The sequence below is a fragment of the Pteronotus mesoamericanus genome, unplaced genomic scaffold, assembly GCF_021234165.1.
Source record: "Pteronotus mesoamericanus isolate MK-2021 breed Mesoamerican mustached bat unplaced genomic scaffold, CSHL_Meso_final contig_163, whole genome shotgun sequence".
Taxonomy (NCBI): Eukaryota; Metazoa; Chordata; class Mammalia; order Chiroptera; family Mormoopidae; genus Pteronotus; species Pteronotus mesoamericanus.
This window is the reverse complement of record NW_026555064.1, coordinates 22064780-22092727: the sequence shown is the minus strand read 5'-3', so window position 1 is coordinate 22092727 and position 27948 is coordinate 22064780. Positions and strand designations below refer to the sequence as shown.

The following is a 27948-nucleotide window of genomic DNA, read 5'->3' as shown; positions in this document are numbered from 1 at the left end:
TCAGGCAGACAGTCACTTCTTTTAGCTGCTTATCATACACTTTCTTTAATAAAGGGCAGACAGACAAAAAGATTTGCTAATCAAATACATTTTGAAATTCATTTGTCAGGCATTTTTCCCCATCAGGAAGCCATTTCATTCCCGAATTGCCTTGAATGTAAGAGCTCATTACAATGCGGTCGCATTTACGGAAGAAACGCGTCAGCCTCACACAAGTGGGTCAAGGTGCAGTGGGAGGAGGCCCGTTGATCTGTGCGATGCGTTTGGGAAACTGGGCTTTCCCCGTGACATCTGTCATCGCCTGTCTTGGTCCCAGGGGCACGAAGAGCGCGCCCAGGGGGTCAGCCTGGTTCCGAGCCCCCACCTCCAGCCCAGTGGCTGCGTCTGGGCGGCGGGCTCCCCGCGGCCCAGCCTGGCCCGGGAGGCCAGCGGGGTGGTGTCGCGGGACCGCGCGGACCCGCAGGGCGCACAGGCCGGTACCGGGGGGCGCTCACTCCGAGGCCACCGCGTGGCGTCTCAGCTTCCGCCAGGCCTGCGGGAAGACCAGGCCCGACCATCTGGGCCGCCCTGCCCCTCCGCGCGTTCGCGTGGCCTTGCAGGTAGTTGGCTCTCCCGCGAGGGCCTCCTTGACTGAGACTCGTGTCTTCTCCCAGGTGACGAGCCGGCTGGGACGCAGCCTCCTGGGCCATGGAGGACCGTCGCGGGGCCGCGGCGGCGCTCCTGGAGGACTGCGGGCGCCTGCTGGCCGAGCTGCGCGAGGCACCGGCGCGGGGCGCGGAGGGCGAGGAGGACGAGCCGCACGGAGGTGAGGCCCCCACTGCCCCTCCTGCCCCCCACCCCCCACCTGCCGGTGACCGTGCGCGCGGGCGCGGAGGCTTCGCCGCTGTGAATTGCTGTCAGTTCTCATTTCAGGCTTCAGTAAACAGGAGGCCCCAGGAAACAGTTTAGTTCGAGAAGAACAAAGGCAGCGAGTGGCCCGTGCCGTAGATTTCAATTATTAAAAAACTGAAGCAGCTTGTCAACGGCCGCACATCTTTTTTCAAACTGGGCTCCTGCGCCCCATTGGTTTCCATAGATGCGCAGGTTCCCCCCAACCCGCCCCACCCCGCCCCCCCGGGCTCTGTCCGGGGCCATCAGGACATTTCTCAGGCCGAGTCCCGTCCGCTTGTACAACAAAGGCGCTCGCGCAGATAACCCCCTCGCAGGGTGATCAGGGTGGGAGAGCTGGGCCTTTTGCTCATTTCATGCTTAGTGCCCTTAGTCTCAGGTGGGGCATTGTTCCGGGCGTTTCCGTCAGTCTGGGGAGCTGCAGATTGCTTGGTGCCTCTGCAGCCGCTTTGGCAGACAACCTTCTTCCCTAAGGTTCCGGTTAATTAGAATACATGTCCCTGCATTTCTGGGTGTGTCCCTCGCACGTGCGTTCGCTGCTGTCCTTGTCTGCAGCGCCTCCTGCTCCTCACAGAGGTGGGCCCCACACGGGGCACCTGCACCCGCGCCCACACCCTCCATCGTTGATGGTGATGAGCAGAGGCTCTGGGTCTCCTTCCCACGAGCTTGCGGGTGCGCCCGTGGCTTCCCAGCACCCACGCGGAGCGGGGGTGGGGGGCAGGCTGTGGGCGCCGCTGCCGCACTCCGCGCAGGCCAGCACCGGGCCCCCGTCTCAGGAAAACAAGGCCGCCAGACGTGGAAGGGCTGAGAGGCAGGCAGGAGTCGCTGGGATGAAGAGGGACAGTGGATATCAGGGTCCGCAGAGGTGAAGCCCAGTTAGATTCGGGCAGGAAGATAGCAAACGGCCCAGGAGACAGACCTGGTGTCACAGGGTGTGGGCAGAGGGCCGTCCCAGCAGCGGGTGAGAGGGGACACGGAGCTGGGGGTGGAAGAGACGCTGAGCCTTGTCTCAGAGGCGTGGAGTCTGCGGTGTTCACACGACAGACACCTGGAGATGCCTGGCTGGCAGCCGTGAGAGGGTCGCACCTGCGCCCCGGGACCGAGTGTCCACGCGCTCAGGGCGCACTGTGCCTGTGGCTGCGGGGACCTGCTCCCCAGCAGGGCCTGGGCGGTGCCGAGAGCCAGGCATGACCGTTTTGGCAGCAAAGCCTTTGGCTAGGCTCAGCCTGCGGTAAGCGTGGCTGGAAACAGCCTCCAGTCACTTCGAGTCGCTCTGGGGGTCACACTCAAGAAAAACCGGCACGTCCCCAGAGCTTGTTGGGTCTACGAAGTCTGGATAGGAGATCGCAGACTGGTATCAAGAATTAGGTCGGGTGGCCACTAGGGAAATAAGTAGATCTGCAACTGTGAAGCACTCAGACCACCCCCGGCTGCATCCGGGGGCGTCCGCAGTGAAAGTGCGGGGGAGGTCAGGCTTGGAGAACAAAGAGCCTGCGTCCCCAGCTGCCACCGGCCCCGAATGCCACTCTGACTCAGGCCCTTTCTCACTTTACAGGGAAAATAATGTTTCCTCCGTCCCTGTCTCTGATTCCTCATGCAGAGATAGCCACTGAAGTGCTTTGCTTCCTGCTAAACCTGGCTTCATGCCTCGCTGCCCCCATTCACCTGCAGGCCCGCCGGGCACCGCCGTCGTTCTGGGAGGGGGCAGGGGTGCTTCCGCCACGAGGCACTTCGGCGCAACACGGGAAGCTCAAGCCTTTTCTCTGAGAGCCATTTCCTCACCTGAACTCTGACCTTTCCAGCTCCCCTCCCCAGCGAGCTGAGGACCCTCATCCAGGAGGCCAAGGACATGAAGTGGCCCTTCGTGCCTGAGAGGTGGCAGTACAAACAAACCGTGGGCCCGGAGGACAGAATCGACCTGCAGGACGTGATCGGAGCCTGGCTGCAGCCGCTGCTGGTAGGGCCCCACACCACCGGCCACCCCGGCCCCCACCCCGGCGTTTCGCCGTCCGTGGTGCAAGAGATGGGATTTCTTGGGGGCGCCCTCGGTCACCTCCGCCAGGCTGACTAATGTCAGGGAGCCACTCTCAGACAAGCACTGCCGCCCGGGGGGCCCGCTGCCAGGAACCAGGTTAAGTGAGGGGAGGGCCGCCCGGCGGCCGAGCTGAAGCTGCCGCCCTGGAGCGCACGCCGCGCGGGCCGGACAGCAGCCTGTTGGCACCGGGCCTCGTGGCGTTTCTGTTTGCAAAGGCCACCTATGCAAGTTGGGCAGCTTCAGGACAGGGTGGGGCAAAAGCAGGTTCACAGTTGCTCGTATGGAAAATAATGCAGTCATTAATAAATCATGAAAGCAGCAGCAGCTCCGTGTCCCCGTACTCACAGCCGTGAGCCTGCTCCTGCCCCTCAGTAAGTTCCCGCCGCTGCGGTCAGAGCGGTGACGCCCGGCTCGGCCCGGCGCCCCGCAGCCCCCGCTGCACCAGAGCCGCCACGGCTCCTTCCTGCGCCACACGCCCCCCCACCCCAGGCGGGCACAGCAGGGCCTGGGGCGGAGCCCAGCCGTGTGGGCCCCGCTCCACGCAGGGCCTGAGGGAGTCTCCGCGGCACTGGCTGCCTTTCCGGAAGCGTCGTTCCTCGTCCACTTTGTCTCAGATGCTGTCAAGGAAGGGAGTGTACGAGCTCCTGTGCGTTTTTTTCTCACATAAAAATATGTTTGTCTGGAGACCAGGAATGACAGGCAATGGCGATATCCTAAACTCTCTATGTTAGAAGTTCACCCGGGAATGTGTTTGGGGTCCTCTCCAAATAAATGTAGACATTGTCTTTGCCTTCAGAACACAAATCCAAGACAGACCCTGGTCTACACACACAGCACAGCAGCAATGAAACCCCCACCTACCCCAGACCCCCCGAAAAATGCAGAGGGGGGTTAGGCAGAGGGGCTGCGGCAAAGCCGAGCGGTCGGCCGGGCAGGGGCGAGGCTGGGCCGGGCGCCGAGCGGTGGCTCGAGAGCCGCGCGGACTGGGCCACGTCCTTCACACGTCACCGCGCCGTCTGCAAACGGCCCGCACAGGTGGCGTCTCACTGAGTTCTCCAAACAGGTCTCCGGCGACTGTCGCCTCTGTCGCCCCCCCTTGCCCCAAGGACATTGCGTGCGGAGCAGGGAGCTGGCCCAGCCCAGGGGACAGACCAGTGAGGCGGGGGTGGGGGCACCCCGGTTGTCCCTGGAGGGGCCCAGGTGCGGGCATCGGGGCGGCTCGCCCTGAAGGCAGCCGCTTGAGAGGTGGCGAGTGAGACTGCAGAGTGGGTTGTTTAAAGTTTTATTTAATATTATTTCCGTTTCTACCTAAGTAGCCACGTGCGGCTAAGGCCACCGTGTCCCCAGACAGCGCAGGGCAGAGGCAGAAACGCTGCACGGGAGCCCGTGCCCAGCAGGGGCAGCGTCACCTGGAAGCATGGGGACACCTGCTCCTGGGCCCGTCTGCCACCCTGTCAAAGGCCCTGGGCCCAGGGCCTGTCCCCCAGCGTCAGGCAGGCCCTCGGGTGCCGCGACGCGAGCGTTGGGGGGCCCCTGTCCTGAGAGAACAGTGGGGTGGGGATCGGGGGGATCTTTTTTCATAAATCTAAGCTTTCTACAACTTTTTTCCTCACGTGACTCAGTCCCTACAATGTTTTTCCTCCTTTTAAAAATCATCATCACACACAGAGTGTCAACATGGTGTGTTTGTTAGTTTCCCAGAGCAGAGCCAACGGGACACTTAAGAAAAAGGCGCGTCCCAGACACCTCTTCTCCACAGGCCCAAGTGGCTGACGTTCACGCGCCCCTCTCTGAGGCCGAACTCCATCGAGAGCGAGGTGCGAGTTCTGTGCTTGGCTGCCCGCCCTCCCTGCTGCCCCCGTCCGGCCCCACCCTCTCTGCCACCCTCCGGCGTGTGACCACAGGCAGAAGCTTATGGAGGGGACCGCCGTCCCTCCCCGCCACACGAAGCCGGCCCCCCTGTCCCTGAGAAACGCCTGCGGACGCCCCGGGACCTGGGCGCTGGGAGGTGAACGCGGCCGGAGAGGCCGGGTGGGCTCCTGGCGCCGTGCCCTCTCCCCAGGGAGGCGGGCCCTTTCCGGGATGATACCAGTTACTTATTGCGAAAACATCTGTTGATAACTGCAGCTGCCCTCAGCAGACAAAGCCGATCCCGGGTCGCAGGCTGCGGGGACCTCGGCCCGGCTCGCGCTCGTTTCCGACGATTCAGGGACGCCCTCCCGCCCAGGGTTACCATCCCCCGACCGTCTCCTCAGCCACAGAAATGCCCCGCGGCTTTGAAGTGTGATTCCATCTCCATCGCTGATTTATATCCCGGCCATTGTGCAGTGGGAAAAGAGGGGGAACTTTTTGTTTTCTATTTAATTGTATATCGCCTGACACTTTGACCTGTATTATTAGTATTAGTAAGAAAAAGGATTTTCTCCTTCTCTTATTTAAAAATAAAATTTCAAGGGAAAGTAAGCTCTCCTTCAGCTCTTTTCACTCACAACAATGTTTACACTCTGAGAGGGAGAGATGAAAAGCACGAGCAATTTTTTCAAGTGCCAGGGTAGGCGTCTCAGTTTCTGAAAGAGAACAGTGAGGCTCTTACAAATATCATTCAGGGAAACCTTTGATGGAGTTTTCAAAAGTACTGAAGGCATTTAGCTTCTGTGTCAGGCGGGCGCGGCTCTGCCCAGGCGCCCGCCCGGCCGCAAGGGCCTGCCCGGCCCCAGCGTGGACGCCACCTTTGTTTCCAACGACCTTCCCTTTTCTGGAAAGAACAATTTCTACGCAATGAGAAGAAGATATGAAAACACAGCTCCTGAGAGGTGGACACAGGGTGTGCGTGGGCGGGCGGCCTGGGCCCCGGGGACTGAGGCGGGGCGCGGCCAGGCAGACACCTGGCCTGGCTCCCTGGGAACCTGCCCCCGGGGTCCTGCGCGGGACCCGCGGCCGTGTTTACGACACGGTGGCTGCAGGGGCGTTCAAGGAGAGGAAGCGGGCTCAGAACAAGGGCCTTCGTCCACGTCCTCTTCAGCTTTGCAGCTGTGACCGTGGGTCGCCCATCGGCCTTCGTGCCACGGACGCTGGGGGTGTCCAGGCTGCCTCGTGGTATTTCAAGAGAGACCAAGAAAATAAAGGCTTAGCTGTTCTCTAATGCTACCGCGGGCGAAAAATCTGTGGATAAATCAAGTTCGGTAAATTCAGCTTCCAGAACAATTTTTTTTCTAATATGCCTTTTCAGATACTCTTGGTGCTTTAAGTTGTTGATATTTTCATTGTTGGACGACTTACACCCGGAATGGATCAAGGATTAAAGCGCAAACGAGAATGAGTAGGAGAGTTGGTCCTTACCCGATGGCAGGGAAGTGCTGTCGAACCCTGCAGTGTGGCTTTAGGAAGAGACAGCTCAAGTGTGGACTTCGGAGCAGGTGGAAAAGCAGCGGCCGCTGTGTCCAGCGCTGCAGGGCGGAGGCCCGCGGCGGCGGCGAAGCTCCCCCGCGCATCAGCTCTGGGTCGGATCTTGTCCTTAACGCGAAGTGAGAGCCGCTCATCCCGGGACCGGCTTCCCGTCGGTAACAGAGGGTGCGAAGCGAGCCGGCGTCTGCGGCCTGCGGTTCCGCCAGCGCCTGCTGTTCTCGCAGGAAGTCGCACCTTCCCCTCAGGGCTTTGGGTTTCATGGCGAAGCTCTTCCTCATCAGGACGCAGAACGCAAAGTGGATGCAACCGCGTGTTCATTCCTCCGCGCGGCCGACGTTGCCGTTGACGTGGGCGGCGTGCGCTTCCCGGGGGCTCTGATATCAACGCGAAAGCAGCAGAAGCCCCGCCCACGTCACGACCGCCAGAAGGGAGGGACGGCCGCGCGCGGTTGGAGGCCTGCGGTCGCGTGGCCTCGCAGCCGTGGGCGCCTCGCCTGCGCAGGCGCTCCGAGCCCGCTGCTCAGCGCCCCCAGGCGTGGCCTTGGGGCCGCCTCCGCCAGCGAAATGGGACCCGCCGCGCCGAGCAGCCGCACCAGCCTCCTGGGCTCGCAGCTGGGCGGCGTCCTTTGCCTCCGCCTGGACCCGAAGACGGCGGCAGGCAGCCGGCGGCACAGGCGGGGAGCTGTTCAGGGACGCGGCGGCGGCGACGCGTGGACGCCGTGTCCGCACGGAGCCGTTCCTCGTGCTCGCACGTCAGAACCTTGTCGTCTGCGACGTCTAAACGAGGTTGGATTGCAGCACAGCTGACCCTGCTGATGAAGCATTTACTCCTGCTGTGCTTGAATGCGAGGGACTCTCCGGAGTCACGGAAGGGAGGGCGAGAAACGGTTCCGCGGTTCCTCCCCGCACGCACAGCTGCGGACTCACACCCCGCACCCTTAGGCCCTCATCCCCTCGGCTGCGGCCCTTCCCCGCGACGGAGCAGGAAGCCCGGGGCCGCGGGGCCCACACGGCTCTCCCCGGGCCTGCAGCTGCCCGAGGCCAGGGGCCGGTTCTGCTAACAGGGACGTTCCAGGGAGAGCGAGGCGGCCCAGGCCGGGTTGGAGACGCTGCTTGGGGCCTGGTCTGGGTCTGAGTCCCCTGCCGCTCCTCCACGGCCGTCTCGTCGCGGGCGGCGGCGGCTTCCGTTCGGCGTCCCTGAGCGGTAGCAACCTGCGCGCCGCTTCACAGGCGAGTGGAGGAGACGGCGAGGGCGCGGAGCGGCTGCGGTCGCCCACGCGGGACTCACAGAGCGCGCGGCCCGGGGCCAGACCGGTGCAGCAGGATCGTGACGCGACCGCGGCAGCAGCATAAGGCGGGATGGGCAGAAGCTAAGATCAAACAGAGCACTCAAGCCTCTCTCGGAATTTCGCTATCAGGACGTCAAACGGCGACTGTGGTGCGTTTTCAGAATCGCCAGGACTGCGTGAAACACCAGAAGTCACGTGGTTCGCGGAGGGTGACTGTCACCAGCAGACGCTGCTAGGAGGTTGAAGTAGACGAGGATCAGCAAGCGGCCACTGGTCGGCAGGCTGTCGGCCACCTCGCAGGGTGGGTTCGAGGGGGGCCAGGGTGGGGGCGACAGCGTGAGGGGCAGCTGGAGGAAGGAGGTGCGGACGGCGGCTTTGGAGACCGGCTGTGAAGGTGCAGAGACCTGGACCCGGAGCTGCAGGGAGGCTGCCGTGCCCTGGACGCTGGTGTCCCCTAAGTTCACTCCTTGGAACTTAACCCTCAGGGTGGTGGGTGTGGAGGTGGGGCCCTGGGGGGTGATGAGGCCAGGAGGGCAGAGCCCTGCTGAGCGGGGTCACTGCCTGTGCGAAAGGCCCCGAGGGACACGGCGAGAAGGCGCCGCCTGTGGGCCCGGAGGCTGGTCCTCACCAGGCAGCGAACTGCGCGGCCCGGCCTGGGCCTCAGCCTTCGGAGCTGCGAGACGTGCTCCTGTTGTGCGTTAGCCCCGGGCTGGCCGTGTTCCCGTTACTGTGCCGGACCGACGGAGGCAGGGGCGCACGGCTCGGGGGAGCGTGTTGACCAGGAAGCCATCGGGACACGTCTGTCCGCGGGGAGAAGGGCCCCGCAGCGACGAGGGAATGAACGGTGTGGAAGAGGAGGCGGGCGCGTGCAGCCCAGTGTCCCCGAAGAAGGTGGGGGGGGACTGCGAACAGGGTGGGCGGCCTGAGCCTGCGACGGGAGACTGCTCGTGCGGCCAGTGCTCCGGTCCGACCGCCGCGGGGGAGGTGGGGAGCGGGGCGAGGGGCGGCGCGGAGGGCTCGGGCGCAAGGCGAGCCGCTGTGGATGCCAAAGGCACTGGAGCGACGCTGGGGCACCAGGGCCTTCCCGACCTGCAGGACAGAGGTCAGGCTCGCGGGGGCCTGGGTCCCCGAGGCGCAGGCGGCTGCCGGATTCGGCACTGCTTCCTTTTTCTTTAAACAGACAGGCGTCATCTGCAGTAGATCTGGGGGGGGAGCCGTGGGTATTGAGATAGAAAAGGGGATTATAACTATTTTCCAAAAGTGCTTGAGTCCGCGTGTTGTTTCGGGAAAATGAAGGACGGGCCGGGGAAGCGTCCACCCCCCGCCCCCGCCCCGTCCCTCCCCCTCCAGCAGGTGGGCGGGCTCCCGGCTGCAGTTCTGCGCGCGCAGCGCCCTTCGCGCCCTCCCCGCCGCCTCCCGCCTCCCAGAGGGCTCCGCGGCGGAGCCTCCCGCCCCCTGCTCCTGGGCCGGCGGCGCCCAACGGCTTCCCGAGGCCCCGCCCCCCACGTGCGATCAGCTGCCGCGGTCACTGCCGGGAGCCCCTCGCGACGGAGCCCCTGGCGGATCCGCGGTTGCTGGGCGTCAGGAGGGGCCGGCGCGGGTGCAGGCCGCCGTGCGCACGGCACACGGCTCCTCGCGGCCGCTCAGCCGGAGCCCTGAGGGGGCCCTTCAGCACTTTCTCAGTCGTGGGGTGCATTGAACCTCCGGGCGGAGTTTAAGTCCTTCAGCACCTGACTCAGCCTCCCCGCCCCGAAGCTCCCTTTGTGCCTTAAACGCAGTGGGAACCCGAATCTCCGCCCCAAAGACGCCTGCGGAGGGGCCGCGTGTGGCCTGTCGCCGCAGACACACAGCTCCCGCCCCCACGCCGGGCGTGGACTTCTGTGGCCGCGTGGACTGGCTCCCCGAGTCGGCGCGGAGGGAGAATGGAGGACGGCGTCGCGGCTCCTTCGTGTCTCGAGCTCCCGTGGCGGGGCCAGCGCTGGGTCCCGGCGCCGCGACACGCCCACAGGGCTGTGCCTGCGAGACCTCCGGCGGCGGCGGGTCGGTCCTGAGCCCAGGAGCCCGAACCGGGAGGCCCGGGCGGAGTCCGGGCGCCAGCCCGCCTTTCCCAGGCTGCCCCGCGGGCAGTGGGCTGCGGCCTGTCGGGGCAGGGCGCTCTTTGGAGTGAACGTGACTGCGCAGGACCAGCCGTGTCCCGTGGGGGCCGCTCCTCCGTGTCCGCGGCCGCCCGCTCCGGCCTCTGTCATGGCTCCCGCGTCCTGGGCCTTTCCCGGGGCGCTGGGGGCTCTGCTCTGCTGCTGGGGAATGTGCTGCCCTGCCCTTGGCAGCAAATGAGAGTGGGCGTTGATTGCTCTGCCAGCCCCCGCGAGCGAAGCCCCCAGTCTGCGCGTCCTGCCCAGCGGGCGCGGGTCGGAAGGGGCGACAAGCCTGCGGCCGGCCGCCCCCGCGTCCCCCGCTTCCCCCGCGTCCCCTGGGCCTGCGGCCGGGCGGGAGCTAAGCTATGCAGCTGGCCGGCCCTCCAGCCCGGCTTCCTTCGGGTTCCCACAAAGCTATTGAAGTGCTTATTTTCCTCCTGAAGAGACACAAACAGATGCAAACTTCTGTAAACACTTTAGAAGTGAATTCAGCGAGTTTGGCCTCTCAGCAGTGCTCAATGGCTGACAGAAAAATGTCTAATTAGTGCAAGTGGAAATAATAGGGCCACTTGGACCCCTTCCATCTCCTCCAAGTCTACTTTCCAAGGAGCTCAAAGGGCCTTTGTCTGGCAGGTCACCCTCTCTCAGGCTTTTGTGCGCCAATCTATTAAGAATAGGAGGGAAAACAGATGAGGCCACGCCGGAGGCTCGGCGTGTTCATGGGGCCCAGAGTGGGGTGTGCGGCCCCCAAAGACGGGGCCCAGAGCCTCCCGCACGTGTGGGGGACGGGGTGCCTCCACCCCTGCCACAGCCCGCACCCCCTTTCCTCTCGGTTTCCAGCAACCACACACCTCAGAAGGGCTGAAGAGAAGGAGAGAGCTTTTAAAACCTGGAGACTTGGCCATTTTCTCAGATAAGCCCTGTAGGTGTTGGGTGCGTGGCTGTTGCTTCCTTTTTACTCTGTTGGAAGATCCACTGGCAGGAACTCGGGAGGCCGGTTTTGCGTGTCTCAGTTTCGTCATGCACGGCCGTGAGGATGCGCGAGGCGACTTTTTCCTGTCCCCTAGTTTTCCCTGTCATTCACTCAGCACCCACAACACACCAGGCGCCGCGCAGAGCGTCCGCTCCATAGTCCTTCCAAGCCTGAGGCAGCGCAGCACTGGGGACCCGAGCTCCGCGCCCAGGGGCCGGGGGTGGGGGGTGACTTCTGTGGTGTGACTTCCACGGAAAACAGTGATGGCGCATCCTCTGCTAAAAGGTCCAGCAACCCCACCCCGGGGGGATTTACCCAAGAGCTGAAAGCAGGGTCTCAAGGAGGCATTTGCAGCACTCGTCGCAATAACCAGGCGCTTGAAGCCACGCAAACGTCAGGTGCCGGGTGGATGGACCCGCAGTGCGTGGCCCACACGTACCAGGGAGTGCTGTCAGCCTCCAGGGCAGGGAGCCCCGTCCCTGCCGCAACGGGGTGACCCCAGAGGACGGTGTGCCCAGCGAAGTGAGCCAGCCACAAAAAAAACCCCAAAAATGTACGATTTCCCTTATTTGAGGTGCCCAGAATAGTCAAATTCATAACAACAGAAAGTAAAATGGTGGTTTCCCGGGGCTGGAAAGAGAAAGAGAAAGGGGATCTTGAATGGGTTTAGGGTTTGTGTTTGCCGGACGGAACTGTTCCAGAAAACTGACTCAAACAGGTGCGTCCTTACACTGCTCGCGTGGACGCTTAAAAATGGTGACGAGGGTGCGTTTTATGTTTTGTGTTTTGACCATAATAAAAAAAAAAGAGCGAGAGAGAGCAAAAGACAGAGGCTTGAGTTCCTTCCGGGCTGGACCCTTTCGACTTCATGACGTTGGAAAGCCACGTGACCTCTCAGCCTCAGGTTCCCTGTCTTACTCAGGTGTTTTGGTTGCAATAACATTAGATGAGATGGCAGGGAGCCCGGCAGGTTTCAGCAGAAGCCACGAGCTCCACAGAAAGCAGCAGAGGCTGCGGGCCAGAGGCTGGCCCCACCGAAACCAGCCTTAGCACTCAAAGCGGGGCAGGCAGGAAGCATCGTTTCTTTCCCATCTTTGAATATTCATTCTATGGACGTCGAATGAATGAATCGTTCTCCTTTAAAACCTGTGTTCCTTGGCCCTGGGCTGAGCAGCTCATTTCATGGGGCCTCGTCCTGCAAACTGAAAGGCCGCCGATTCGCTGCATGGCTGGGCCCCGGCCGGGGCGCGGGCGAAAGGCGACCAAGCGATGTCTCTCACCTTGGCGACCCTCTCCCTCTCTTTCTCCCTCCCTTTCCCTCTCTCTAAAATCAATAAGCATGTCTTCAGTTGAGGACATATTTAAAAAATAAAAAACTTGCGTTCTTCAGATTGATGGTTCATTTGACATTCCCTGATAGAGTTTTGAGCATTTCCGTTTCAGTTCGATTTTTTAGTTGGTGGGAACAGGGGCTCGCTTGCGCAAACTCATGGATGGGGCGCGTTTTATTCTGAAGCCACATTATGACGAAGACACACATGGGACGAAAGGGTGGGGGACCGCGCCAACAATAAGGCGGCCTGGCCTGCGGCCGTTGTTCTCGGACCTTCACTCAGGTGTTGGCCGCAGGTGCCTGAGCAACCCTCCTTCCTGCTGCTTTCTGTCCTGGGACCTGGAAGCTCTTAGTTCAGATGAACAGGTTCCCTTTTTGGAAGCCGGTTCAAAGGGCCACGGAGCCAGGTGTGGCGCAGGTGCTCCAGCTTAGCCTGCAGCCGGTGGTGGGGTGGGGAGGTGGGGTCACAGCCCAGAAGCTGGACACACAGCTGCTTCACAGGCAGGGCCTGGGGCAGAGCGGTCGCCCTTCGGAGGCTGTGGTCTGTCGGGCACCAAGAATGACGGGCCCTTGGGCGGGTCTGGCCTTCGCCGCCTGCATCCTGGCGGCGGGAAGAGGAGCCCTTTGCAGGAGCCTCAGACAGACGCGAAGTTAAGCAGCACCTCTCGTTCTGGCCAAGGCTGCCTGGGAGATGTCGCTCAGTGTCAGAGCCCAGGGGTTGGCGCCCACAGGCCCAGAGCCGGGGGCTTCCGGTGACGTCAGAGGGATCGCTCGGCCAAGCCCGACAGCACGGACAGGGTGGCTTTCCAGTGAGACGGGTCACGCAAGAGCAGAGAGGACTCCGCCTCCTCCAGCCAGAGCAGCTCCGGTGCCGCGCCCGGCGTGTGGGCCGGATCAGGCCGCCCCTTGCCCTGCGCCCGGGTCACGGGGCAGAGGCAGAAAATGAGTTGGGAAACGAAGGGGCACTTCCCATGTTTACCTCGTGTCATTTGGTAATACGAGGTCTGCCCAGAAGGTGTCCAGCCATGGAATCCTAAAAAAAGAGACATTTATTGAAGAAGATATAGGATACAAGAAACGTTGTGCAGAGGACAATGACATCTCCTTCATACTAGGCACCTGGGACCTCACACAGGTCTCCCAGTCGCTATCAGCTGCCCCATTGTATTTCCTGAATCTCATCAACAGTCTGAAATCGCTTCCCTTTCGAAGGTGATTTAGTTTTGGGAAAAGCTAGAAGTCACAGGGCACCAAATCTGGGCTGTAGGGGGGCTGAGTCTGCGGGGTGATTTGGATGTTTTGTCAAAAACCTCTGCACAAGATGCGATGCATGAGGCGGGAGCGTTGTCGTGATGAAGCTGCCAATCACCAGGCGCCCATGGCTACGGCCTCTGAATCATCCACACAGTGTCCAGGGAGGAATGTGCAAGCTTAATGGAAAATTTGATGCAGATTTGTTGCTCTATACGCTCAGTCAGTTTGAATGTGAGCGTCGCACAGGGCACATGCTCACTCACGGGCAGCCAGCACCCCCACTGGCTCATACAGTGAAGTCGTCATTATTCACACGTGTGCATTCCAGTCCCCTCTCCTTGGCCGCCGGGTGACGTCAATGTCACACGCACTGTTCTCATTAGATTAACGATGGCTGGGTTTTTTCCGGACAGACCTCACGTGCGCGTTTACTGTTTGTATGAGGAGCGGACGGGGAAATGGAGGGAGACAAGTGCTGTTTATCCCGCAGCTGAACTGGACTTTTCCTTACTTCCCTCCCCTCGGCTCAGTGACCTGACACGGCATCCCTTCTCCTGCTCCAGAGGCTTTGTTGTTGTCCTCGTGAGGGAAGAAACACCTGGGGGACCAGGCGCCTGGCCCAGACCCGCCTTCTTCCCTGCGGGGCAGGCGCCCGGTCTCACCAGCTCATTGTGTCCCTTCACGACCTCCAGGTGTCCTTGAAGGCCTCCATCCTTGCCCGGGACTACGCCACCGCGGCGGCCATCCTGTTCGTGAGCGACCGGCTGCTGTATGGGCTTGACGCGTCCCGCGAAGCCCTGCAGGTGGCCAAGGCGCTGCACACGCTGTGGCCGGCCGCGCCGATGGCCCCGCAGCTGGTCATCCGCCAGGCCCGCGTGTCGGTCAACGCAGGTAGGCGCGCCCGCCCCTCCCGTCTGGGCCGCCCCGCGGCCCCCTGTCCTGCGGGCCCTGCCTGCCCTGGCCGCCATCCCCAGCACAAAGACGCGGCATAAAGGGAGCCAGAGCGCGGAGACCGTTGTGAAAGGCTGTGGGGAGCACCAACTGGAGCTTTTGTCTCCGGACAGGCCCGTCCTGCTGCTTTCACACAGGGGATCCGGGTCGCCGGGCCCCTGACCAGGAGCCTGGAGAGCAGAGCAGAGCTCCCCGTTCCCTCCGCCGCCGTCTCCCTAGGGAGGGCTCACCAGCACTGGGGCAGCCCCGGTTCCCGGTTCCCTCGGGGCGCGGCGCGGAGAGGAACGCCCCTGTCACTCCTGTCACTGCAAATGAAAGAAAAGGAGGCCCCGAGTGCGCCTCGGGCGCAGTGGGGGAGGGGCTCCGCCAGGGCCAGCCAGTCGCCCTCCACGGGGCCCAGCAGTCCCACGCCGGGACCGTGAGGGCTGCACGCGTGGCCTGCTATCCTGGTTTCCGAGGAGGAGAGTAAAGGACCAAAGTGGGAGCTGCCCAGCCCGGGAGCAGGACTGGCTTATTTTCAGAAACGGTTTAGCTGCCGTTATTGTTCCGGGGACTCAGGTCCGTAAGCAGTTAATGCGTCTTCACTGCATTCCCTTCGACGGGAATTGTACTGACGACACTCACTGGGAGGACAGCTGACTTCAGAGAGGGACCGAGGAGACAGGACGGGGCAGAAAGGGGCCTTTCAAATGCCCGAGCCCATTCGCTTTCCTTTTTTTAATTTTAATTTTTTTAATTTACTTCCGTTGCATTTTTTCCGCACGCCCCTCCCCCCACACTCACCGCACTGCTGTCCCTATCCCTGAGGCTTCCTCCTGTTTTCTCTTTTGCTCCTCCCTCTGCCGGCCCGCCGGCCCCGCCCCGACCCCGCAGCACAGTCGGCCTGCTCGCCCTCTGGAGTCTGCCTCTCTGTCACTCGGTGTGCTTGTCAGGATCCACGCGTGGGTGAGGTCACGCGGGACGCGTCCTCCTCTGACTGGCTCGTCCCATGTAGCGCCAGGCCTTCTGGGTCCTGCCCTGCCCTCCGAGCCAAGCCCAGGCCCCTTCCCGTTCTTGCGGCTGATCCTGAAGTGCGCCCACATCTGATCGCTCGCTTTTCTAGATGGACCACAGGGACGGAGTTGACCTTGGGAGAAAGTCCTCCCTTTAAACGTCCCGGGTCTGGGACATGTTATAAGGTTTGGGTCCGAGGGAACACGGACAACTAGCGCTCCTCCTGATGGCAGCAGGTGGCATGGCCTTCGCTGTGCGTGCCGTTGCTGGGTGTGACGTGGGAGCGGGCCGTGGCGGGCGGGCGTGCGACGGTTCTGCTCTGCGTGGGGAGACTGAAACAGAGCAAAGACCTGGGGCGTGAACTGCCCTTCAGGGTCTATGGACAGCCAGGCAGCCACCGCAACCCAAGCAGGCGGCCGAGGGTCCCGGGCGGTGAGGCCTGAGGAGCCGCAGGGGACGGGCCCGGAGGGCCTGCCGGCGCCGGCGAGGAGGGCGGGGCAGGCGGTAAACGACTGCGTGTCCTGCTCACGGGAACGGCCACCCGTGGGCTAGGCCCCTCCTGGGTGGTAATAACTCACAGAAGCAAACACTGTAGAAAGAGCCTCCTGCCCCCTAAAACTTCACGTCCTGGAAACAGGTTCTGTGAGAGCCCTGTCCTGGGGCAGCGCCTCTGCCCCGAGAGGCCTGCCTCCCCTCTCCAGCCGCGGGCGCCACGCGCGGCGCCCCCTCCCTGTGCGTGCATCGGGCCGCAGCTCCGGACCCCGCGGCTGCTGGCCTTGCCGACTGTTGGGACTTAGTCCGTCTTCTCCTTTTCGTTCATGATGAAGTTATGGTTCTAGATTTCAGAGCAGAACCTTTCCAAGGGCAGTCGCACGCCCCGCTCTGGTGTGTTGCTCTTAGAGCGTGACCCAGGGGCGGTGCTTAAAGCCACGCTCAGAGCTGATGGTGTGGCCTTCGGCTGCTTCTTTGCAGGAAAGCTATTAAAAGCGGAATATATCCTGAGCAGTCTGATCAGCAACAACGGAGCCACAGGTAAAGTGCGTTCACACCCTCCCGCGATCCTCAGCCTCGGGTCCCCGAGGTCCAGCGTGGGACCCGTTCTCAGCCGTTCCCGCCACCTGCCACCCATGAGGGCGGTGGCTTTGGCCAAGCACTCCCCTCCCTGCCCACCACTGTCTCTAACTAAGAGCGAACAGGATGCAGTGACCAAGGCTCCTCGTATGCCCCGGCCTCGTGGTCGAGAGGGTGGCCCCATGACGGCAGCTGCCCCGGGGCCTCAGGAGGGACTGCGGGGAACAGCAGCTCAGTGGCTGGGAAAATAAACTTTGCAGCATGAGAACTTTAATAAAAATATTTCAATATTTAATCACACATGGAAGGAAGCAAGTCCTAAAGGTTGGGTAACAAATCACATAATGTGTCCAATATCTTGTCTGAATTTCTGGTCAAGAAGTTTCCCAGTAAGTTGAACACAATTTCCAGTGGAGTTCAAGTTCCACGTACTGGGACGTAAGGCCCCCAGGACCTTGACACCTGCAGACGTTTCCAGCAGGGAGGCCGGTTGGGATACGAGTGCCCACCCCACGGCCTCGCTGTGGCCCCCCTGCTCCCCTTCTCCACCCCCCCACATGCACACACACACGTGTGCACAGGCGTGCACACCGGAATTAACAGCTAGGGCGAGAACACAGAGGGCGGCCAGTCGGAGAACAGTGAGGAGGGCGACCCAGGGGGTCTGGCAGGCAGTCCTGGCCCCGGCCCGTTCCCCGGCCCCCCCCCCCGTCCCCCCGCCTTTTGCCGTCACCCAGACTGGCTGACATTCACCCACCAGTGAGTCCCTGCCCCGCCCTCATCACAGCAAAAACCAGAGCCGCGCCCACCTTCCCCGCTCAGGTCAGGCGGGGCGCCAGGCCTACCCCTACCCTCGCGCGCCCACATGCTCTGCTGCCAGGGCCTCGCTGCGCGGGGCGCCCTGGAGGCCCTGGCGCCGAGGCTGAGGCCTGAGTGCGCGGCAGGAGCTGTCTGCTCAGGAGTCCAAGGACGTGGGCCCCCGAGGAGGGACGCGCCTGGCCGGGGTGGCCGAGGGAGGAGTCGGTTCCGGGCCTCGGGCGCCGGCAAAGGGCAGCCGCGAATCCCCAACACATCGCGCACGGGGCTGCGCTCCGCCTCGAGCGCCTTCCCTCCGCTTCTCTCCTGTGTTTTCACAGGCACCTGGCTGTACAGAGACGAGAGCGACCGGGTCCTGGTGCAGGCCGTCTGCGTGCAGCTCCGCGGGCAGGTCCTGCAGAAGCTGGGTGCGCGCTGCGGCCGCTTCCCTGTCCCCTGCAAACGGGGCGGGCGTCTGGGGCCGCGGGAGTGCGATGGGCGCTCGGGCGACGAACGTGTCCGGCTGAGTCCGAGGCTGACCGTTGGTTGTCCGTCGCGAGCGCCGCCCTGGGCTTCGCCGCGTCCTCTCTGGAGGCGGACCCTCGGTCCCCTGACTAGCGACTCCCTCCCCGACTCCCTCCCCGCTCACCCGCGGAGGAACTTAGGAGTTTTCAAGCCTAGTTTACAGAACCGTAATTACACTCCAACATGCACACAGTGAAGTGTTTGAAAATGTCACAGAGGCAGGTGATTGTTATTCTTGCAAACACCGGAGGTGACTTTTTGTGTGTTCGCACACATGACACCACATACGATGCACGGTGGCTCCTACCCTTTCCCCGGCACCCGTGTTGAACACACTGGGAAGCAGATTGCTGTCCACCGACGTCCGTCCGCCAGACCCAGCCTGAAATTCTCTGACGGGCGCGGACGAGTCTCCTTTCCGCCCCGAGAGCCAGCACCAGCAGTGCCCCTGTGTCCCCCTTCCAGGCATGTGGTCCGAGGCGGCCGAGCTGGTGTGGGCCTCAGTCGCAGGGTACCTGGCGCTTCCTCAGCCGGATAAGAAGGTTGGTTCTGAGCCCTTTCCTCCTCCCTCCACACATTCGTCCTGGGCGGCCGACCCCTGTGGCGCAACCCGGTTCCTCGCGCGTCGGCTGCGCTGGTCCTGGTTCTGTTGGCTCCGCGTGGGCGCAGGACCGGCCCTGGGCCGCCAGCTCCCGCGCTCGCTCTGTTCTCGCTGGCGCTGGACTCCGGGCCGATCGTGAGTGTTTCTGCACTGACCTGTGACCCTCTGCCCACATGTGCCCGTCCCCTGGGCCGGTCACGCGTCTGCTTCACTATGCGGTGAGCCTTGTGCGGTTCCACAGTGACGCTGAGAGCACCCAGCTGGTTGTACGTAGAATTGTTTCCTTGAGTTGCGTGGACAAAGGCGTCGCTTAATTATTTACGTGGGGTCTTCATTCAAGAAGCTGAGACGCAGGACCTGCTTTCCTGCAGGCGGTTCATTCTCTGTAGCTCCGGGCACGTCCTCCCACCGCAGAGACATCGGGTTGTGTCCCCTGAGCTGCCGGCAGCCCGCGGCGTGGGGCGAGCCGGCCGAGCCCAACTAGGACGAGCTGTGTGGGCACGGCACCCGCGTCCTCGGGGTGTGAGAGTATTTCACGTGTCACAGGAACAGCAATCACACTAGGCCCTCGTCCTCAGGGAGGGCAGATCACCTTCAGGCCAGGGCAAGAGCAGTGACCGACCCTGAGTTCCCGTCTGTCTGTCTGTCTGTCTGTCTTTCCCTACAGGGCATCTCCACATCGTTAGGGATACTGGCAGACCTCTTCGTGTCCATGAGTGAGCAAGAGTACGAGAAGTTCAAAGACAACCCACGGGTGAACTTGGTAACTATCGCCTGCCGCACCACGGTGCGGACGGTCAGTCTCGTCCCCTGGGCCGGGGTCAGGGAGCACAGCGTCTCCCCTGGCAGGCGGCGTCCACACTGCAGGGGACAGTTCCGTGTGTCCCGTGGGCCGTGTTACTCCAGCACCCGGCCCCGGACCTGCCATGGGCGCTCAGTGATGGGGGAGGAGCTTTCAAATGATCGCAAAACTCAATTTCCTCACCTGGGCCCCCTCAACGACCGAGGAAAGGGGTCATAATTTTTAAAGTGCCACCATCATCTGTTCAAAGCAGAGCATCAGTCGCCTATCGAGGCCACTAGGCTCGCTGATAACAATTCCTGCTGCTTGTACGTTGCTTTACAACCCAGGAAGCAGGGGTATGAGCCACATGAAGCCCTTTGGGCAGAAGGTGTCCCTCCCATTTCAGGGAGAGAGGAGCTGAGCTCCGAAGGGGCTGAGGGCGGCGTGCGGTTTGCAGCCGCGAAGGCAGCCGCCCACAGCAGAGCCCGGCCCCGAGGCTCAGGGTCTCCCTCGGCGGGACGCAGGCCTGCCCTCCCGCACTGCGCAGAAGCTGAGGTTGTCATGCGGTCACCAAGGTCGCCGTCTTTGTTAAGTGCCAGGTGACGGTGGTGGCCGCGCTCTGTGCCAGCAGCGTGAGGACACACACACAGCTTGCTCGCAGTGATCGGAACCTTAGCTGTTGCATTTGCTGCCAGATAAACGCGGCAGGAGGATCCTGTCCCTTGTTCAGCGAAGCTGTCCCCCTCCTGCACCTCCCAGCCCCGCCCGCAGGCGTGGCCCTCCCCTTGGGTCAGACCCACCCCCAGCAGAAAGCGAGCTCCCGGCAGCTCCCCGCCTGCCCGTCCTCGTGCCTAGCGCAGCACCTCGCCCACCAAGGTGCTCCGTGCGTGATTCTAAAATGAAGAGAGAAAACTTAGCTGCCGGGAATCCATAGGTCCAAGGGCTCTCTGCCGAGGACAACTCAGGAAGCGGCCGCTCACCCGGCCACGGCACGTGCGGAGCTCCGCCAGGGCCGTCAGCGAGGACGGTGCCGCCTGCGCCACAGCTGCTGCCCACGCCGGGCCCTCTCTGGGGTGGGGGTGGTATGGGAGGGGTCACTCTTTCGTGACCCAGTTCTCAAGTGGTGGGGGGCAGGGCATCCCTGAGACCCACCCTCACAGCCCGCCTGTCGCTGCGGCTGCTCTCTCCCAGGGCCTGCTGAGGGACGGGGACCACCGCCTGCTGGCGGCTGCCGAGGCCTGCAAGCTGGCGGCCGCCCTCAGCCCCTACACGCCGCTCTTCGTGCTCACGGCCATGGTAAGCAGGGCGCGGGGGCCACGGCCACGCACGGGATCCGACTTCCCGGGCGGAGGTTTCATGGGGCAGGGTGGGGACACCCTGGCGGGCCCCGCTAATTCCCCTGAGGACTGGGTGTCGCCGGCCCCATGGCCATGTCCCCAGCCCTTGGGACTCACCAGGGAGCCTCTTCAGAAGACACGCCCCTGGGCTGCACCCAGATTCTGGGGTTGGTTCCCAGAGACCTTCAGCGTTGAAACGCTGCCCAGGTGACCCAAGCACACGGGGGCTCCGGGAGCCGCTCGTCTGCGGTTCCCGCTGCGTGAGCGCTGCGTTTCTGCAGAGCAGCCTGATTTGCACAAGAGGCTGTTGCCCCAGCCCCTGCGGACGCCGTTTGCGGCAGCACTGACGGAAAACCCGAGGCTGCAGGGTCTGGGGCTCCAGCGGGGAGCTCCTTCCGGCCAGTGCCCCGGCCGGCCCTCCTCCGCGTGCACCAGGAGGACTGCGTTCAGGGTTCGAGGGCACCTTCTTCTGAGCGTGCCCGCGGCGCCTGCGTGGCGTCATGCGCCCCCGCGCATGTTGCTCCTCCGTGTTCTAAGGGCTGCTCTCCAGGAGCGAGCGGTCCCCTGGGTTACCGCCCACGTTCGGCTCCACGCCTAATTTTGTGGTTGGTGTTTTCTCAGAACATCCGTGGCACGTGCTTGTTGTCATACACCAGCTCTGCCGATTGTCCTCGGGCTGCGAGGGCCACGCACCTGAGGGAAGCCAGAGAAGCCTTTGAGATCGGCCTCCTCACCCAGAGGCGCGGCGAGCCGGCAACCGGGAGGCAGGAGCTCCACAGCCTCCTCCGGGCTGCGTTCGGCCTCGCCACGGCGCACCGCCAGCTGCACGGCGAGACGGGGCCGGGCCGCGCGGCCAGGCAGCTCTGCAGCGAGGCCCTGGGGAAGCTGTACGCGTTCGCCGTGTCCGCCGGGAGTCAGGAGAGAGCCGCTCTCGCTCGGGACATCATGTGCGTTGTTGCCCAGGTGAAGGACCACTTGCAGGTGCGGAGCTCTGCAGTCTCAGAAGACGGGGCTTACGTCCCGGCGGGTTTCACGTGTGGGCCACACCAGCCCATGCTGCACGGGCCGGCAGACTTCCAGAAGCTCCTCGAAACCTATTCACAGCACCACACGTCCGTGTGTGAAGTATTCCGAAGCACTTGTGAAAACAAGAAAAGCACACACAATGATGCAGACCCAGGAGTCTGCATCACTGCACTTAGAACAGACACAAGAAGTGCAGAGACCGTGAGCACGGAGGACAGGCCATGTCCCCAGGCAGGCGGGGCAATGTCCCCCTCCCGGGTGGCTCAGGGCAACCAGGAGGTGCCCAGGAGGGCAGGAAGGAGAGGCTGGGCCCATTCGGACGCCTTCCAAGTCCCCTCGGACCCCAATGCGGAGACTGAGGCAGAACCACCGGGCCACCGCAGCGGCCAGGGAGCTCCTCTGAGTGACAGCCAGAGCTCCAGCTCCTGGGACGCGCTCTCAGGGGGCAGCTCTTGCACCAGCTGGGAGGGGGTGAGTGACCACGGAGACAGGAGCCCAGCCAGAGGAGAGCCGAGCGAAGAGCGTCCGGCGGGCGCGCCGGGCCCCGCGGCCGAGGCGCAGGGGAGCCACAAAGGGAGCACAGCCCTGTGTTCGTTGGCTTCGGAGCTTCGTGGCCTCTCTTTCCCAGGGTCCAAAGAGGACAGCGCCGAGTCCCCTCCATCTCGCGTGCCCTTGGCCACTGCCCCTCCTCCTGGCACCAGGGGCAGGTCCGTGGCCTCCGGCGCGGGGCGGCGGGAAGAAACGCAGGAAGTCACCACTACGGGCTCCAGAGACGCTTCTGCTCACCCCAGCCCTGCGTCTGGGCCTGCTTCTTGGTCCTCAGACCCTGGCTGGCCCAGGAACACGGTCCTGCCTCCTTCAGTCCAAGGAGCAGAACCCTTCAAAGCGACCGATGACTTTCCAGGGATCAGCTGTGGTGCCGGAGATGAGCGTGGAGGGGAGGCGGGGGGACGCACCCACGGCACAGGACTGACATGGACAGGGAGCCCCCCGCAGGTGGACCCCGAAGGGGACACTGCGGACAGCACAGGGGACACGCGCCGGGGCCCCCGGGGGGCCGTGGGCGACTCTCCGGGCCGGGCTCCCGCGGTGGCCCTTGGCGCTGTTGCTCCGCTCTGGCCCGCTCGGGGCCCGGACTGGGGACAGTGCAGGGGCTCAGCCCCGGAGCCGGACGTGGACCCCGACGCCTCCACGGCAGACGAGCAGGGCCAGCTCCCCGGCCCCGCGGGGCAGTGGGGCCACCCCGGGCTCTGCACCCCGAGGCCGCCCCTCGCCCCTGCGGGCCGCGGGGACGGCACCACCACCGAGGAAGGGGATGCGCCGGATGTGCTCAGAAGCAGCCACAGCTCCAGCTCGTCCCTGGCGAGCGGGTGGAACTCCCTGCTGTTTTCCAGCGGGTCCTCCGAATGGGGCGAGCCCTGGTCCTACCTGAATTCCAGCGGGAGCTCTTTCGTGTCGTTGGCAGGAGCGGGGAGGCAGGAGGCCCTCGAGGCTCGCACCCTGCAGCCCGGTGACCTCGAAAGGCTCCTGGCAGGGGTGACGCACGAGTGGCTGTTCCAGAGGTTGGAGCACACGGGGGTGTTCAGGCCCAGCCGGCTCCACCGGGCCTACGGTGAGTGCGCCCGCCTCGGCCGCGGCGCCCGCGGCGCCTGCGCACTGGGGGCCCGGGAGGGGCTTGCGTTCGCCTCTCAAAGTGCAGGGGAGATGGGCCTGCCATGGCGGGGGGATGGGAGGGGAATGGGGGGGTATGTGCAGTGGGGCCTGAGGCACCCTGACAGGTGGGTGGGCTCTGCAGGTCCCAGGACTAGAGGCCTCTCGGCCGCCTGGTGTTTGGGGATTTGCTGTATAGACACACAAGGGGGTCAGGAGACAGAGTCCTGGCGGATGTGGGGACACTCGGGCTCCGGGCAGCTCCGGGAGCCGTTTCCTCGCCGCGTCTGCTCCTTCGTTCTTACTAACACGCCGCGGTTTTGCTCCAAGCTCCTCCACACAGCTCCCCAGGGACAGTCTGACTCGGGGAGCACCAGCCTTCCGAGGGCAGAGGCTCCCATACCTGCGCACCAAGAGGCTTCGGCCAGCGAGTGGACGGGTCAGGTGTCCCCCGACACGGTCAGCGCTGCTTCCTGCCTGAGCAGCAGCCGAGGCTCCCCCTGCGGCGGCCCGCCCACCGGGTGCCCTGCGGCCCCGGTCGGCTTAGGAGGGTGGAGACGCTGGGAAGGAAACAAAAGAGCGTTCTCCTCTCAGCCCAGAGGATCCCATTGTAATGCCCAAGACACTGAAGGATGATTGAAATTTTAAAAAAACCCACAGCGAAGGGCCCTGCAGAAGCAGCCCTGTGGCTCGCTGCACCCTGGGGTCTGAAGTCGCCCGGCTCCGTCCTGGAGCCACGTGGCCCCGGGGCCCTTGGGCTTTCGGGCCTCGCCCACAGGGCCCCGTCCGACACCGCGGGCTGTGGGTCAGGCGCCAGGACTCCCCCCCTTTTTTTCCCAGTTTTATTGAGAAATGATCAGCGGGCACCACTGTGTAGGTCCCGGGCATGGCAGGACGCGTGACCGTGTGTGTCATGAATTGAACCCGGTCGGCTCCCTGGACCCGTCTTCCCATGTAAACACAATAAAAAGGGAAGAAAGACGAAGGAGGAGGAAAACGTTCTCCTTATGAGGGGGGCTCTCAGGGTGCCCTCCCTGAACGGCCCCCGGTGTGTGTGGCCCACTGCCCGGGGCCCGCTGTCCGCCGCACCCCGGACTGGATGCTGAGCTGCCTCCTTCGGCGCCCGCCCCACCCTGCCCTCCACCCCTGGGACCGCAGCTCCGCTCGCGCTCGCTGTCTTTTATGCCGTGTAAAGCGACATCATACGAGGCCCTAACGTGGAGCATTTCGTCCTCAGGGTCCACATTGGTCTTTCTCCTCAAAGGGCTGCTGCTTGGTTTCCTGCTCCTCCGTTCTTCACGGCCGAGACGGTCCTTATTTTTTCCTACCTTTTCCTTTTCAGCTGAGTTTACATCTTCGTCCAGTGGCTGGTCCTGGACTTTCCCGGCTTAAACGAAACAAGGGAGAGAGAACCGGGGTGTGTGTCAAGGTGGAATCCAGGGTCCCCGGAGCTGTTGAGTCATTTCTGGCCGTGCCGCCAGGCGCGCAGGTCGTCAGGACGAGAGCGGGTGCCTGGGCTGGGACCGGGCGTCTCCGGGGCCCTTCGCCTCCTTGCTGTCCCGCGGAAACCCTGCCTTTCCTTAGCGCTGCCATCGCAAGCGAGACTCTGTGGCTCGCAGTCTGCTCTTCGTGTTATTCTAAAGCTTCCCTAGTTTGTTGTGCTTCGCTACCTTTTTATTGGTAGTCACGGTTAAAATTTGAGAAATGCACAAAGAAATCGAAGATTTCCGATAAGCTGGACGAGGACCTGTGTCACCTCACCTTGGTCCCTGAATGGAGACGTCATTTGGAAAATAAGACCCATTGTCCTCCTCTTTTTCTGCAGACGCTCTTTTGTTGAAGTATTCTAAGAAGGCCGACCTGTGGACGGCCCAGGAGACCGCCGTCTATCTGGGGGACTACCTGGCCGTGAAGAAGAAGGGCAGACAGAGAAACGCCTTCTGGGTTCATCATCTTCACCAAGAGGAAGCTCGGGGGAGGTATTGCTCAAAAGCGTCGGCGTCACTCACGTGGAAAGGCCTGATTTTCCCCTCTGCGGACGACGGCCGCCCCTCGCCTGCTCTTTCTTTCTGCACCTTCACTTACCCCTGGTCAAGCGCGGCCTGCAAATTCCAGAAACAAACGACTCGTAAATTTGAAGTGTGTGCCATTCCAAGGACACCTCACACCACCCCCCGCTGCCCGCTTGGGGCATGACGCGCCCCTTCCTCCAGTGTGTCCCCCCCGTGGGTCACTGAGTAGCATCTCTGTCATAGGTCAGCTCTTGAGGTATCCCAGTGCCCGGGTTCGAGTCACCCCGATTTTATATCCAAATGCCCCATTCGCATACCTTATACAGTGCGCGAGCCATTGGTTATTGTTACTCTCTCACTGTGAGTAATTTATAAATTAATCCTTGTCGTAGGTGTGCACGCACAGGAAAAATGTCGCGTGTAGAGGAATCGGAGTTTCAGGCGTCTCCCCGGGGCTGGGAACACCCTCCGCTGACGGGCGGGCCGCCGTGATCCCTTACGGGTTTTCGAGAAGGCGGAGGAAGTTGGCCAGAACACGCGTCCTCAGCTTCCCCCTCCTTTCTCACCCTCATTCACTGGCTGGGAACAGTTTCCACGGGCTGACCGACGCTACGTCAGCTGTCGTGCACGGCCCGACGGCTCAGGCCCAGCCTGGGAACGTTGCCGCCCTACAGGACAGGCGAGACGGGTGGCGTGTGGGCCCGCCAGCAGGAGCGCAAGCGGGAGGCACTGGCTCAGAGTCCGGCAGGGGCCGAGCTAGACCAGGAAGGCCACCCTTCTGGCGCATCTGCAGGCCTGCAGAAGAGGCGAGAGGGCCTCCGAGGCCCGGGGTGCGGCGCATCCCGGTCGACACACGACTGGGAGCCCGGGGCCACCTGCTCGGGGCGGTGGCTGAGAGACCGGAGGGCGCAGTTGCCCGGCGAGGGCCCAGGGTCAGAGAGCATGGCGCGGAGCAGGGAGCCGCAATGGCTGCATCCTCCAGGAACGGCCACCGTGGTGGCTTCGTGTGTTCGTAGATACGTTGGGAAGGAGTACAAGAGCCCGAAGAAGCTGTGGCTCCATTTCTCCGACGTGGAGCGACAGATGACCGCCCAGCACTACGTGACTGAGTTCAACAAGAGACTTTACGAACAGAAGATTCCCACGCAGATATTCTACATCCCGTCTGCCATCCTGCTGGTAAGGCTGAAGGGCGCGGCCCTTGGGTGAGCGGGCCGTACCTGCGATTAGGGTAGATGTCTCTCCCCGACCCACCATCCACCCTCCTCCACCCCTTTCCGGGGAAACTCAGCCAGCCCGCTCACCAGCCTCCTCTGCCTGCTTCCTCCACACAGACAGGTGAGCGAGAGCAGGACCATCGTCCCCCGAGTGGGCCGGTCACGCGGGAATCCCCGAGGTCCCGCGTCTGGCCCCGCGCGGCCAGGTTGGCCCTCAGCAGCCCTTCCCTTCCCGCGTCTCCACTTTCGGAGGCTGCGTCTGACGCAGCCTGTGCCCTCAGCGTGGCACACGGGCCCCATCTCGTACCTGTTGACCCCCAACCCCATGCCGCAGCCTCAGCACCTGCAGTGAGAAAAAGTGCTTGTTACGCTTTCACTTTCCGATAAATCTGTTATGAAGGTTTTGTTCCAAATCTGCCCCCCTCTAATTTCTACCCACGGCTCAGCTCTGTCTGTCGGGACCACAGGGTCTACTCTCCTCACAAGACGCCCTTTCACACACACACACACGAGGGCCGCTGCCCCCGCCGACTCGTCTCCCCTCTGGATTGAGAAGATCCTGCTTCTCCAAAGATCCCCGTTCACACCTGAAGGTGTTTTAGGCCTGGTCAGGCCCATTTTTATTACAATAATCAACTATCTTCTGTTTTGCACTTTCTTTATGTCGAGCACTATGCCAGGCACTTAACATCAACCCTAACCCTCTGAAGCAAGTCTACAAAGTGGTTCACACAGAGAAGGGGCTGCGCGGGGGGAGCAGCCTGGACCCCCACTCACAGCCTGGCCACGTGCCCGGGCAAGCCCACCCCGGGGCCCAGGGTCAGAGAGCACAGCCCACGGGTGACGCGAGCACTTTAATGCAAGGGTAATACTTTCGGGCTCTGTTCTGTGCCGTACCATCTTCAGCACTTCACATGCAAACATCTGGAAGTGGCCAACCTCCCGAGTGGCAAAGCCAAGGCGCACAGTGGCATCTCCCGGTCTCCAAAGCCCGTGCCTTCACATTAGGCCACACTGCTCCCGTTTCTGTTTTCCAGATTTTAGAGGACAAGACGATACAAGGATGCGTCAGTGTGGAGCCTTACATACTGGGAGAATTTGTAAAATTATCAAATAACACAAAAGTGGTGAAAACAGAATACAAGGCCACAGAATATGGCTTGGCTTACGGCCACTTTTGTTACGAGTTTTCCAATCACAGAGATGTTGTAGTAGATTTACAAGGTATGTGAAACTGGGGATTGCTTTTTATATTTAGCATTATTTATTTGTAAACGTGAGGTTTTGTAACTAGCTCTACCAATCTCTCTGTAATACACTGTGCAGTGAACGTTCGGAATTAATCGATTTGACTCGATGCAGCAAATGATGCCTGAGAAAATACCTAAAATGTCTGTAGGTCTCCAAGGTGCCCAGTAGTCACTGCAAAGACTGGGCTCACATTCTGTTGCACTAAATTCTGGAGCAAAGCCGTGGCAGCCTTTTAAATGTCCCCTGGCAGACTGCAGTGGCCAGGCGTCCTCGGGGCACATTGTCAGGGTGTCAACATCTTCCGCCTCTTTCCTCCCTCCCGCCTTTGTTACAGGTGTGATGTTGGGATCATTCGGGAACCGAGAACCGTGTGTCCTTGGATCTGACTTCCTTTTCACTTTCTGCATTAATACTTTAATGTTGC

The 27948-nt window shown here is 62.4% G+C and overlaps 1 protein-coding gene across 1 annotated transcript in view; it reads left to right on the top strand.

Annotated features, from left to right (window-relative positions):
• The first annotated feature begins 687 nt into the window (after window positions 1-687).
• Window positions 688-27948, top strand: part of ALPK1 (alpha kinase 1) — a 28124-nt gene continuing 863 nt past the window's right edge. Inside the window, exons 1-12 of the mRNA XM_054563712.1 lie at window positions 688-805; window positions 2691-2845; window positions 14004-14202; window positions 16228-16287; window positions 17463-17549; window positions 18112-18188; window positions 18915-19010; window positions 20223-20327; window positions 20990-23006; window positions 24870-25023; window positions 26073-26235; window positions 27311-27497. Coding sequence (XP_054419687.1) covers window positions 688-805; window positions 2691-2845; window positions 14004-14202; window positions 16228-16287; window positions 17463-17549; window positions 18112-18188; window positions 18915-19010; window positions 20223-20327; window positions 20990-23006; window positions 24870-25023; window positions 26073-26235; window positions 27311-27497 — 3418 coding nt within the window. The remainder of the gene's footprint in view (window positions 806-2690; window positions 2846-14003; window positions 14203-16227; window positions 16288-17462; window positions 17550-18111; window positions 18189-18914; window positions 19011-20222; window positions 20328-20989; window positions 23007-24869; window positions 25024-26072; window positions 26236-27310; window positions 27498-27948) is intronic.